This window comes from Trichechus manatus, unplaced genomic scaffold, assembly GCF_000243295.1.
Source record: "Trichechus manatus latirostris isolate Lorelei unplaced genomic scaffold, TriManLat1.0 scaffold00043, whole genome shotgun sequence".
Classification (NCBI taxonomy): Eukaryota; Metazoa; Chordata; class Mammalia; order Sirenia; family Trichechidae; genus Trichechus; species Trichechus manatus.
Window position 1 is genome coordinate 9,457,087 of NW_004443979.1, and position 12,810 is coordinate 9,469,896.

The window sequence follows — 12,810 nt, forward strand, 5'->3', positions numbered from 1 at the left end:
TACACACAATGGAGTATTATGCAATGATAAAGAACAATGATAAACCTGTGAAGCATTTCATAACATGGATCAAACTGGAGGATATTATGCTGAGTGAAATAAGTCAACCACAAACGGACAAATATTTTATGAGACCTCTACTATAAAAACTCATGTAAAAGTTTACACACAAAAAGCAATAATCTTTGTTGGTTATGAGGGATGGGAGGGGGTTGTGGTGGGACCAAACAGACGATAGATAAGTGGTTACTTTGGTGAAGAGTAAGACAGTACACAACACTGGGGAAGCCAGCACAACCTGTAGAAGGAAAGGTCATGGAAGCTCCATAGACACATCCAAACTCCCTGAGGAACTGAATTGCTGGGCAGAGGGCTGTGGGGACCATGGTCTTGGAGAACATCTAGGTCAACTGGCATAACACAATTTGTAAAGACAATGTTCTACATTCTACTTTGGTGAGTGGCATCTGGGGTCTTAAACGTCTGTGAGCAGCCACCTAAGATACTCTACTGGTCTCAATCCTTCGGGAGCAAGGGACAATGAAGAGAACAGGATACAAGGAAAAGATCAGTCCAAAGGACTAATGGACCACAATTACCACAGCCTCCACCAGACTGAGTCCAGTACAGCTAGATGGTGTCCGGCCACCACCACTGACTGCTCTGACCAGGATCACAACAGAGGGTCCTGGACAGAGCTGGAGAAGGATGTAGAACAAAATTCTAACTCACAAAAAAAGACCAGACTTACTGGCCTGATAGACAGTAGAAACCCTGAGAGTATGGCCCCTGGACACCCTTTTAGCTCAGTGTTGAAATCACTCCCAAGGTTGACTGTTCAGCTGGGGACTAGACAGCCCCATAAAACAAAATGGGACTAATGAGGCACAGCACTCCAGGGATAAGGACTAGAAGGCAAGAGGGGACAACAAAGCTGGTGACAGAGAACTCAAGCTTGAGAACAGGCAGTGTTGACATGTCGTGGGGTTGTTAACCATTGTCACAGGGCAATAGGTGTACTAACTGTTTAATGAGAAACTATTTGTTCTGCAAATCTTCATCTAAGGTACAAAAAAAAAAAAAAGAAGAATTATCTATGTGGGATCAAATTGATAATAGCAACTCAAAAGGTTTGATGGGAAGCCTAGGGGGCAGTGAGTTGAAGATAATGATGATGGAATAATTTGAAAAGGATAGTGAGAATAGCAGCACAACTGGAAGAATGCAATCGAAGTCACTGAATTGTACATGTAGGAATGTTTGAAATGGTGTAACTTTGGCTATGTATATTCTCACCAAAAAAAGAAAAGTTCCTCCAATGTCAAGAAGGGAGAGTGTTGGCATGTCATGGGGTTGTTAACCAATGTCATAAATATGTTTACTGACTGTTTAATGAGAAACTATCTGTACTGTAAACCTTCCTCTAAAATACAATAATAAAAAAACTGAAAGTGAAAAAAAAATTTTATTAATAAAGCATATAGTCAATTTTAGATTTTTGTTTAATGCCGTACTTTAAAATATATTTTTCTCATTGGTCTTTTAAAAATGTATGTATGTAAAAAATACTGCTTCTTATTCTTACATAATATTAATTGCCTATAACTCTTCATCTGAGGAAGGGAATAAAGAAATATACTAGGTATGATTTAGGATACAAGAAAGAAATCTTCAATGGGGAAGCAAATCTTAGCCTAACCTGCCCACTGCTGTTTTTAAAAAGTAAAAGTTAAAATAGGGTGATTTAATCATAAATCATGTCCAAACAGATGGCCTGTTATCTGAATAAACAAAGGTAAATTGCTAGGGACATCAGTTTATCTGTGTGAAGTAAATTAAACTTTTTCAAGGTATTGTTATGGATTGAATTGTGTTCCCCAAAAATACGTGTTGTAAATCCTAACCTCTATGCCTGTGGTTATAACCCCATTTGAGAATGGGTTGTCTTTGTTATGTCAATGAGGCAGGATTAGTGTAGGATGTGTCTTGAGTCAATCTCTTTTGAGATATAAAAGAGATTAAACAGGCCAGGGAGTAAGCAGAGATGGGGGAAGAGCAATGCCAAGCAACATGAAGACTGCTCAGGAGCAGAAGCTCAGAAGAGAGAAGGACCTTCCTCCAGAGCCGACAGAGACAAAGCATTCCCCTAGAGCTGGCACCCTGAATTTGGCCTTCTAGCCTCCTAAACTGTGAGAAAATAAATTTCTTTTGTTAAAGCCACCCACTTGTGGTATTTCTGTTAAAGCAGCACTAGGTAACTAAGACAAGTATCAAGTCACTACTCAGGGCATTAATGATAATTTAGTCCAATTTTATCAATGTATTATCCGTACTAATGAAGTAAGCATTTTAGGGGTCTACAGTAGGCATTTCAAGGTGCCAGGAGTGCATTTTATTCAATAAGCATTTAGTGAGTATTCCCAAAATATAGAAATACAAAAGTCCTGAAACTACTTTTAAAAAAAAAAAAAGTAGGCTATGTTGACCTGGATTACAGAAAACCAAAACCAAACACGCTGCAGTCGGGTTGATTCTGACTCATAACGACCCTAAAGGACAGAGCAGAACCGCCCCATAGAGTTTCCAAGGAGCGATTGTTGGATCTGAACCGCCAGCCTTTTGGTTAGCTGTCAAACGCTTAACCACTGCACCACCAGGGCCCCTTTCTGATTACAGAAAGGAGGAGTTATTTTCCTTTGCCACTTTACTCCTGTCACATAAATTACAGCCTGCCTCACCAAAGAAAGAGTCACAGACTCCATTAAGGTTATATATATATTAAAATATCAAAAATATTCATATAAATGAGGCTATACTGATATTTCCAAACAACATATCTTGTAAAAAACATAGATTCTAAACTTTTTGGTAATAGATATCTGATTTGCAAAGATACTTAAAAATTCCATTATAACTCCAGTGGATTCTAGGAAAATTCTTGGAAATATACTCAACATAAAAGCCCACAACTACATATCCACTATCACATTGAAGTACTGTGTATTTTGATGTAAGCTATTAACATTTATTGATATCTTAACTTTAACATTAAATAACTAGTAGAATATTAAAATGTCCCATAGTTGTATTTACCAAAAAGCCAAATTTTTCTGATATTTACTCTTAATCAGTATTTATACAATAAAAATTAACTGAGTGCCTACCATGTGCCAAGGAGCCCTGGTGATGCAGTAGTTAAGCAGTCAGGCTGCTAACCAAAAGGTGGGTGGTTTGAAACCACTAGCCACTCCGTGGGAGAAAGATGTGGCAGTCTGCTTCCATAAAGATTTACAGCCTCATAGGAAACCCTATGAGTCATAATCAACTCGACAGCAACAAGGCTTGGACCATGTGCCAGGCACTGTGCTTTAAGTGCTGGACAGCAGTTAGTCAAAGAACCATGTTCTACCTAAATGATTTTTAAGTGCTACTGCTTTTCTAGAACACAAATTTACATCCCCTCTTTTCAAAGTGTCTTAGTCTCTTAGTGCTGCTGTAACAGAAATATCACGAGTGGGTGGCTTTAATGAACAGAAATTTATTTTCTCACAGCTTAGGAGGCTGGCAGTCCAAATTCAGGGCACTGGCTCTAGGAAAAGGCTCTCTCTCTCTGTTAGCTCTAAGGGCAGGTCCTCAGTTCCTTGAAGATCTTCGTGTGGAGTGGCATCTATCTTCCCCCATTCCTGCTTCCTTGTCTCATAGCTAATCTGCTCTTTTCATATCTCAAGAGTGACTGACTTAAAACACACTCTACACTGACATAGCCTCATTAACGTAAAAAAAGAAAGTTCCATTTCCAAATGGGACTACATCCATGAGTATAGGGGTTAGGATTTATAACATATTTTGGGGAGACACAATTCAATCCATAACACAAAGTGTCTTCATATTTTTGTAGATACACTTAATCTGATAATTCTTTGAAAGATTCAATGTATGCTTCTGATTGCTAATGGATGGTTTTGTGATTTAGCTAAGTGTTAGTACAATTCATATATGATTATGTTTTTTAAGATATAAAGATGTTTGCCTCCCACAGCATTTGTTTGCTTTTCTGTATGGCAATTGCAAAATACCAAAACAAGTACAAATTACCTTAAACTTTTAAGATTTACCTGAAATGGGAATATTCTGTGAGACTGATAACTGCACATCTCCAGTTCCTGGTGGCATATCAACAACTAAATAGTCCAGTTGACCCCAATCTACCTAAAAACCAAGATGACATAAACAACATGATTGTATAACAACTGCAGTAAATAGTAAAGCAAACAAAAATAAATGTGTTAATAACAAAGTTAAAATAATAGCTATCACTTCAGGTATCAGTAGGTGCCAGGAACTGTGCTAAGGGCTAAAAAGACATGAATGAACATGAGACAGTCTCTGCCTCAGCAGACTTCTTCAAATGATAAGGTTAAATTTCCAAATGACTCACCACTCTCACCACCCCCACACACCAATGGTGAATTATCTCACAAAGGACTTTTATTCAGAACGAATCGTTTGTTTTCACTTAGCACACATTTGCCTAAGATCTGAGATTTTGTCCCTTGAATTTTGTGTTACAGCATTTCCAATGACAAATCCTAATACAATTTTTTAAATTAATTAAAATTTTTATATATTCCCCCCTCAGATAGTCTTCCCTTTGAGTTCCCATTCTTAGTGAATGGACCCAGGATCCTCTCAGTTGCATAAGGCAGAAGCTTAAAATCATACTTAACTCTCCCCTTTTTCTCACCCTTGAATCCACTCAATCAATCTTCTAAAAATCCCTCAAATGAATCCACTTCTCTCCTTCCCAATGGCCAAAAACCCCACAGAGTTGGGTTCTATTTCTAAAGCCCCCCAACTATATCTCTGCTCCAGCATTGCCTCATTCAGTCTGTTCCTAACACCACTGAAAAATGGTCCTTCAAATGAAGTCTGATTTTGTCACATTTTTGTTTAAAACTCTTCTATTGCTTTTAGAATAAGGCCTGAGCTTAAGCTCCTAACACTCTACCTGCTCTTCTTGGCTTGCTAACTCCTCCTCGTTCTTCAGATGGCAGCTTAAATTTCACTTCCTCAGGACCAAACCAGTTGCCGTGGAGTCAATTCTAATTCTTGACAACGCTACGTGTGTCAGAGTAGAACTGTGCTCCACAGACTTTTCAATCACTGATTTTTCATAATTAGATCACCAGGCCTTTCTTCTGAGGTGCCTCTGGGTGGACTCAAACCTTTAACCTTTCTGTTAGCAGCCAAGCACCAAGTGCATTAACTGTTTGCACCACCCAGGGAAACCACCTCCTCAGGAAACCTCCCCTAACTCCCAATAGTTCAGGTATGGTGTTCCTACTAGGTACGTCCCCTAATTACTCATTCATTCATTCACTCGATAAATGTTTATTGAGTACTTACTATATATTGGGCATTGGACTAGGTTTGATAATTAAGTGGTATCATGATCTTTGCCCTTACAGAACTTAGAGGGAGAGAGATATTAAACTGATAATTATCCAAATAAATACATAATTACCAGCTTCACAATACAAGAAACACAGTGGAGACAGTGAAATAAACTCTGTAAAGGAAAGAACCTAGTAAGTTTGAGAAACTGAAAAAAGAACAAATGGCTAGAGAGCAGTGAGTCAGGAGGAGGATGGCAGTCATTTACTGTTGGTTCGTGATTTGTCTTCCCACAACACTGTAAGCTGAGATAGAACACCTAGCACAGAACGGGTACACAGTAGGTGGCACAGCTTAATAAATTTTCTTTCAAGGAATAAATAAATAAATGAACACATGCATGTTTTGGGATTTTTTTTTTTAAGTGGAAACCATACTGTGTATATAATTCCATATTCTGCTTCTTGAAATTTAATAATGTGCAATAAGCTTTTATCCCATATGATCACTTTTTAAAATAAAGTTTGAATGATATTTGGTCAAATAGATTCATTCATGTATAAACACATACATTCAACACATATTTATTGGGAATCAGTTATGTGCCAGACACTGTATCAGGTGATGGTGATAGAGCAGACAGCAAAACAAGTTCCCAGTCATCATTTTAGAACTTACATATCAGAGAAAGAGACAAGTAGACGGACAAATCAGAGAGTAGTAAGTGCTATGAAAAAAACTACAATTATCCCTTACTATACAAAATTATTTGGTTCCTGATTTAGATATGCAGATGAAATAGTAAGAGATGTTTTCCAAATCTCTTCAATTCCTGAATTTCACATAGCAAGCAGTGAAGAGTTCAGATACCAAAAAAACCAAACCCAGTGCCATCAAATTGATTCTGACTCATAGAGAGTTCAGACAGCAAAGGATTTATCAAAAAAATTTCTTCGCATTTCTTTGGTTACTAAGGTCAGACAGTGAAGACCATCTGTAGAGCAGGGAGATGGAATAGGGAGTGGTGGAAGGTGCTGCTTTAGACACGGTGGTCAAAGACCTGAATGAAGTAAGAAAATGCTAATGCAGATATCATTTGAAGGAAAGCATTTGAGGCAGAAGCAATAACAAGTGCAAAGGCCCTAAGATGGGGATATGTCTGGCATATTCAAGGAACAGCCAAGAAGTTAATATGGCCTCTCTAAAATAGCACCCACGCCAATATCAATTGCTATCCTTCCTTGACTTTATTTTTCTTCAAAATATTTATCAGTACCTGAAATTATATATTCATTTGTCTTTTAGGAGTTCTATACTTCTCAAGGGAGTCCCTAGGTTGAGCAAATGGTTAACAAGCTTCTCTGCTAACCAGTAGGTTGAAGTTTGAGTCTACTCAGAGGCACTTTAGAAGAAAGGCCTGGCAATCTAGTTCCCAAAAATCAGCCACTGAAAACGCTACAGAGCACAGTTCTACTCTGATACACATGGGGTTACCATGAGTCAGAGTCAACTTGACAGCAAACACAAGTATTTTTCTTATAATTTTTTATTTTTGTTGTTGAGAATATACACAGCAGAGCATAAACCAATTCAACAATTTCTACATGTACAATTCAGTGACATTAATTACATTCTTCAAATTGTGCAGCCATTCTCACCCTCCTTTTTTGGTTTGTTCCTCCCCCATTAACAGAAACTCACTGCCCACTAAGGTTTCTATCTAATCTTTTGAGCTGCTGTTGTCAATTTGATCCCATATAGATCGATCTTAAAAGAGCACAATGCTCAATGCAGGCGTTCCTTACTAGTTAAGTTAAACGATTATTTGGTTTTTAAGAAAACTTCAGGGATATTGTGGCTTGATGTTTAAAGCTTATCTCAGGGCAATAGTTTCAGGGGCTTATCCAGCCTCCATGGCTCCAGAAAGGCTGGATCCCATGAGATTTTGAAATTCTGTTCCGTACTTTCTCCCTTTTGGTCAAGATTCTTCTATAGAATCTCTGATCAAAATATTCAGTAATGATAGCCAGGCACCAACCAGTTGTTCTGGTCTCAGGGGCAAGGAGGTAGTTGTTCATGGAGGCAATTAGGCACATGTTCCCTTTCCTCCTCCTATTCCTGACTCTCCTTCTTCCTCTATTGCTGCAGGCAAATAGAGAACAATTGTTCAGACTTGGATGGCTGCTTACAGGCTTTGAAGACCACAGACACTACGCAACAAACTAGGGGGCAGAACAGAAGCACTGAACACCTTATTAGGCCAATTAACTGGGATGTCCCATGAAACCATGACCTTAAACCTCCAAACCAAGGAACCAAATCCCATTAAGTGTTTGGTTGTATATAAGCAGCTTCAGCAGCTACTCTTTTTTTTTGTCATTGTTGTAAATATATCTATCACACAACTTTTGCCAATTCAACTTTATCCTTTATCAATGCAGTTTTTCCATTACCGTATACCAAAAATCAGTACTCTGTAAGCAATAATACTCACGTTTCTCCCTCCCTCCTAACCCCTGGTAACCACTAATAAACTTTGGTCTCTATACATTTGCCTTTTCTTGTCTTTTTATATAAGTGAGGTCATACAATGTTTGTCCTTTTGTGACTGACTTATTTCATTCAGCATAATGTCTTCATGCTCCATCCACATTGTAGCATGTATCAAGACTTCACTTCTTTTACTGGCCAAGTAGTATTCCATCATATGTACACATCACATTTTGTTTATCCATTCATCTACTGATAGGCGTTTAAGTCATTTCCACCTTTTGGTTATTGTGAATACTGCTGCAGTGAACCAAACCTGTTGCTGGTGAGTCGATTCCGATGCATAGCGACCCTATACGACAGAGTAGAACTGTCCCATAAGGTTTCCTAGGCTGTAAATCTTTACGGAAGCAGACTGCCACATCTTTCTCCCACAGAGCGGCTCGTGGGTTCAAACTACTGACCTTTTAGTTAGCAGCCGAGAGCTTAATCACTGCACCACGAGAGCTCTGCTGCAATGAACACTGGTGTACAAGTAGCTATTTCAGTCTCTGTATTCAAGTCTTTTGAATATATCTAACTAAGAGTAGATTTGCTGGGCCATATAGTAGTTGTATTTTTAGTTTTTTGAGGAACCGCCACGTTGTTTTTCACAACGGCTATATCATTTTGCATTTCCATCAGCAATGGATAAGAGTTCAAACACGGGTATTTAATGCAGATATAATGACATAATTTAAGAGATCCCAGAAATGATGAACATAAATTAGTTCATTTTCAATACAGAGGACCTTGGTTTGGAAAACAATCACCACTAAGACACACCATAACCACCATCTATGAAACTATCTCTAAAAAAAAAAGAATAATTTTCATTTTATATCCTCTGCACCAAAATGTCTGGTGCTGGCAGACTGACAAGTCTCTTTGTTTCAGAGCACATCAAATGACTGACACTAACAATTTATCACTTGTTTCCTAGCATTTAATCATATTTATCACTTTGGCTCCAATTCCTTGTTTCTTTAAAGAGAAATACTATTAAGATTCCAAGGAACTAAAAATGCTTCACTGTTGAGTCAATTAATTTCAAATGCTCTTTTAGATTGAATTTAAACTATTTGATAAAAGAACCTGGCCCAGCACCTTCATCACACATAGCAGGCCTTCCAAAAAGGCTTGCTGATTTGAATTGAACTGAACTGATCTGAAGTCAGTGTGTGAGTTCCAGTTTTACAACACTCACTAACATTGAAATATGCTGGGCTGCCAGGAAGTTCCAGTACTTTTGAAAAAAAGCCACCAAAAGCATTGATTTTATAATGATTTGAGGGATTCCCTAGAGTCTACTTAATGTTTGTTTTCACGTATAAATTATGTTTTACTAAGTGTAGAGAAGTAAGTGCTAGCAAAACATCCAGAATCTTATTTAGTATAACCCAGTGGCGGTTCTAGGGTTTGTGAGGTCTGAACCATATACAATTTGGGTGGCCCTCCTTACGAATAAGAAGACAAAATTATGAATGCAAAACTAGGTACAAAAAATATTTATCTAGAATGGGAAAAGAAATAACCGTAAAATGTTGGAGCCTTAGGGATTCAAATTCCTTTCACAGAGATCTCTTGAACAACAGAAATACTTACTACATAAAAATCCTTCCTGGCTAAAACCTTCCTTTCTCCACTTAGAACACTCTACAGTTCCCAGCACCTCACAGCGGCCTGGGCAAGTGTAGAACCCTGAGCTTAAGCTTCAGAAGCTTCATGGTAACCCTACTTCTGGTAAAACCTTCTCAGCTCCCTCTCAGGCTCCAAATTCAAAACATCCAGAAGGACAGACTGAGTCAGTGTAGAAGTGGAATTACCAAGGTAGCCAGCAATGTCCTGTGGGTAGAGAGGCAGCAATGCAGCAGAGAATTCTGCAGTATAGCTAGGCAGTCAGATATGTGCATCAAATCTGAAGGGGGACATAAATGGCACAATAGGAGAATCAAAACCAAAACCAACAGTTGAGAGAGAGATGGGATGAGGTATAGATTAGGGGCAACAATTCAGATTTGAGTCTGCCAAGAAAGGCTTTGTGCTAGATGCATCTTTTATACCATAGCACATTAACTTTATTTCCAGCTGAAGTATTTGAGATACAGTTTTGGATACAAATTTAAATGCAGTCACTGAGCTTTTGTCCAAAATCATTCAAATAACATCAAAACAGTTTTTATCATTTGCCCTATAGATAAATATGCACTTGTATGCAAAACATAACAATTTATAGCACTGTTCTTTTTTACTGCTCTTTCACTTTGTTTATGAAAACTGATGGTTATCTCACCAGGGATAACTAGTAAATCTCTGTTAGATAACTTTTATTTCTCTTTAACCAACCTTGTCAAGGGAAAGTATTCCCAATTAGCACTGACTGTGTTAAATTTAGTCTAATATGTCTTCCCCAACAATATTTTATATAGCACTGGACTACTGTACCTCATTAGTCTCATTTGGTTTTACGGGGCTGTCCACTCCCAGGCTGAACGGTGAACCTCGGAGATAACTTCACCACTGAGCTAAAATGGTGTTTGGGGGCCATACTCTTGGGGTTTCTCCAGTCTTCTTTAGGCCAGCAAATCTGGTCCTTTTTTTGTGAGTTAGAATTATGTTCTACAACCTTCTCCAGCACCCAATAATATGAGAGACTGTTAAGATTTGAATAAAGGCAATTCCCTCTCTTCCGAGGAATGACAATGAGATAAATTTTTATTTTATATTTGGGCAGATAAGGTTATTTATCTTTTTCAGGACATCAATTATGAAGAGTATGGTCCTATAAATGGGAAAAAAGACGGGCCACTTTCTTCTAGGGACACTTCTATTAAGAAACAGGCCAAACAACTCAGAAAAGGAGGGTTAGAATGGTTGCACAACTTGAAGAATGTAATCAATGTCACTGAATCGTACAGGTAGAAACTGTTAAACTGATGTAATATTCTGCTGTGTATATTCTCAACAACAAAAATAAAATAAAAAATATAAAAAAGAAGCAGGCCATTGCGAGCAGCCGTCTAAGATACTCCACTGGTCTCACCCACTTGGGAGCAAGGGAGAATGAAGACAACAAGATACAAGGAAAAGACTAGTCCAAAGGACTAATGGACCACAACTACCACGGCCTCCACCAGACTGAGTCCTGTACAACTAGATGTGCCTGGCTACCACCACTGACTGCTCTGACAGGGATCACAACAGGAAGTCCCAGACAGGGCTGGAGAAAAATATAGAACAAAATTCTAACTCACAAAAAAAGACCAGATTTACGGGCCTGACAGAGACTGGTGAAACCCCAAGAGTATGGCCCCCAGACACCCTTTTAGCTCAGTAATGAAGTCACTCCTGAGATGCACCGTTCAGCCAAAGATCAGATATCCCATAAAACAAAATGAGACTAATGGGGCACAACAGTCCAGGGACAAGGACTAAAAGGCGGGAGGGGACAGGAAAGCTGGTAATAGGAAACCCAAGTTTGAGAAGGGACAGTGCTGACATGTAGTGGGGTTGTTAACCATTGTTATAAAACAATATGTGTACTGCTGAATGAGAAACTATTTGTTCTGTAAACCTTCATCTAAAGTACAATAAAAATAAAAAAGAAGTAGGCCAAAACAGCAGATCTCAAATCTTGCTCCAGAGGATACCTGGAAGACAAGTGCAAATAGGCTGAATATTTGTTGTTGAGTAGAAAAGGCCCCTGAATGCATGGTCAACAGTTCCATCCTTGGCTTTTCAGCTGGCTCAAGCAGCCTCCAAGGTAGCAATTTCTATTGTCAGCACTACACATAGCAAGTGTAAAGACCATAAGGTCTACAAACACATGCTTCTCCAAAGCAAAGGTAGTTCTACCTGCAAGGTCAATGGGAGCCAGGTGAAAATAACATCAACAGGGTTGGCTGCTGGGCTATGTGGACTCAGGCAGGAAGATCATGCCAAGATGAGAGGAAGAGCAATAGCCTTCTGGACTCAAAGTAGCAGCCAAGAAAAATTAAAACCATAAGGACAAAGAAAAAGTGAAACCACAGAATAAACAGAGAAATCATGAAGCAGAAGATATGACACGAGATCTAGATTGGTTTCAACAATTTAAAATTGGGCTTGAAATTCATATAGTCTTTAGAACATGCCATAAGCGACAGGGCAACTTCTTAAAGGAAGTTGGGTTGGACCAGTCATCCTCTTTTTCCTTCCTGTCTGTTCTTAATTACTTACCAAATAGTTGGCTTTGACTCTCGTGCTTACTCAACTTATAATTAGTAGATCTCGAGGTAATGTCCCTGTGTCTGACTCTGGCCATATATCCGGTGCTACTTCTTATCCTGTAACTAAGTTCTGTCCCTGATTTCCTGGTTCTGAAACCCCAGCTAGGCCCAGTCCTACACTGCTTGGAAACAGAACAACACTCATGCTTTGCTTGGAACCCTGCAGGCAACAAACCATGCCACTGCTGGTATAGGAGCTGCAGTTAATCTGGTCTCAACTCATAGACAAATTTGTCAGGCAAATTACCAAACTCTAAGTTTTCTGATTGAACTAACTTGCAGGGTTTGAATGGGTCTTTCAGCTCCAAGAATTGTAGGATAATTATTTTTATATATAATTATTTCCCTGACTTTAACGTAAGCACACTGACAGAAGAGCCCATTCTATATGTATCTCTGGCCCCTCTTTCCGCACCCAAACCCCTCCATAATGCCTAAGCCAGTGTTAAAACAACACCCAATGAATAATTCTGATTCAAGTTGCCACTTACAATTTTTTTGTACTACTAAAATTAAGATTATTGCCATGTACTTGTACAAGGAAAGGTCATGGAAGCCCCATAGACACATCCAAACTCCCTGAGGGACTGAATTGCTGGGTGGAGGGCTGTGGGGACCA

At 38.8% G+C, this 12,810-nt stretch overlaps 1 protein-coding gene across 2 annotated transcripts in view; it reads right to left on the bottom strand.

Moving 5' to 3' along the window:
• The window catches only part of NUBPL (NUBP iron-sulfur cluster assembly factor, mitochondrial), a 291,711-nt gene that overhangs the window by 68,039 nt on the left and 210,862 nt on the right, over positions 1-12,810 (bottom strand). For both annotated transcript variants that reach the window (XM_004376551.3, XM_023731482.1), the window contains exon 7: positions 4,116-4,209. In XM_004376551.3, the coding sequence (XP_004376608.2) occupies positions 4,116-4,209 (94 nt within the window). The remainder of the gene's footprint in view (positions 1-4,115; positions 4,210-12,810) is intronic.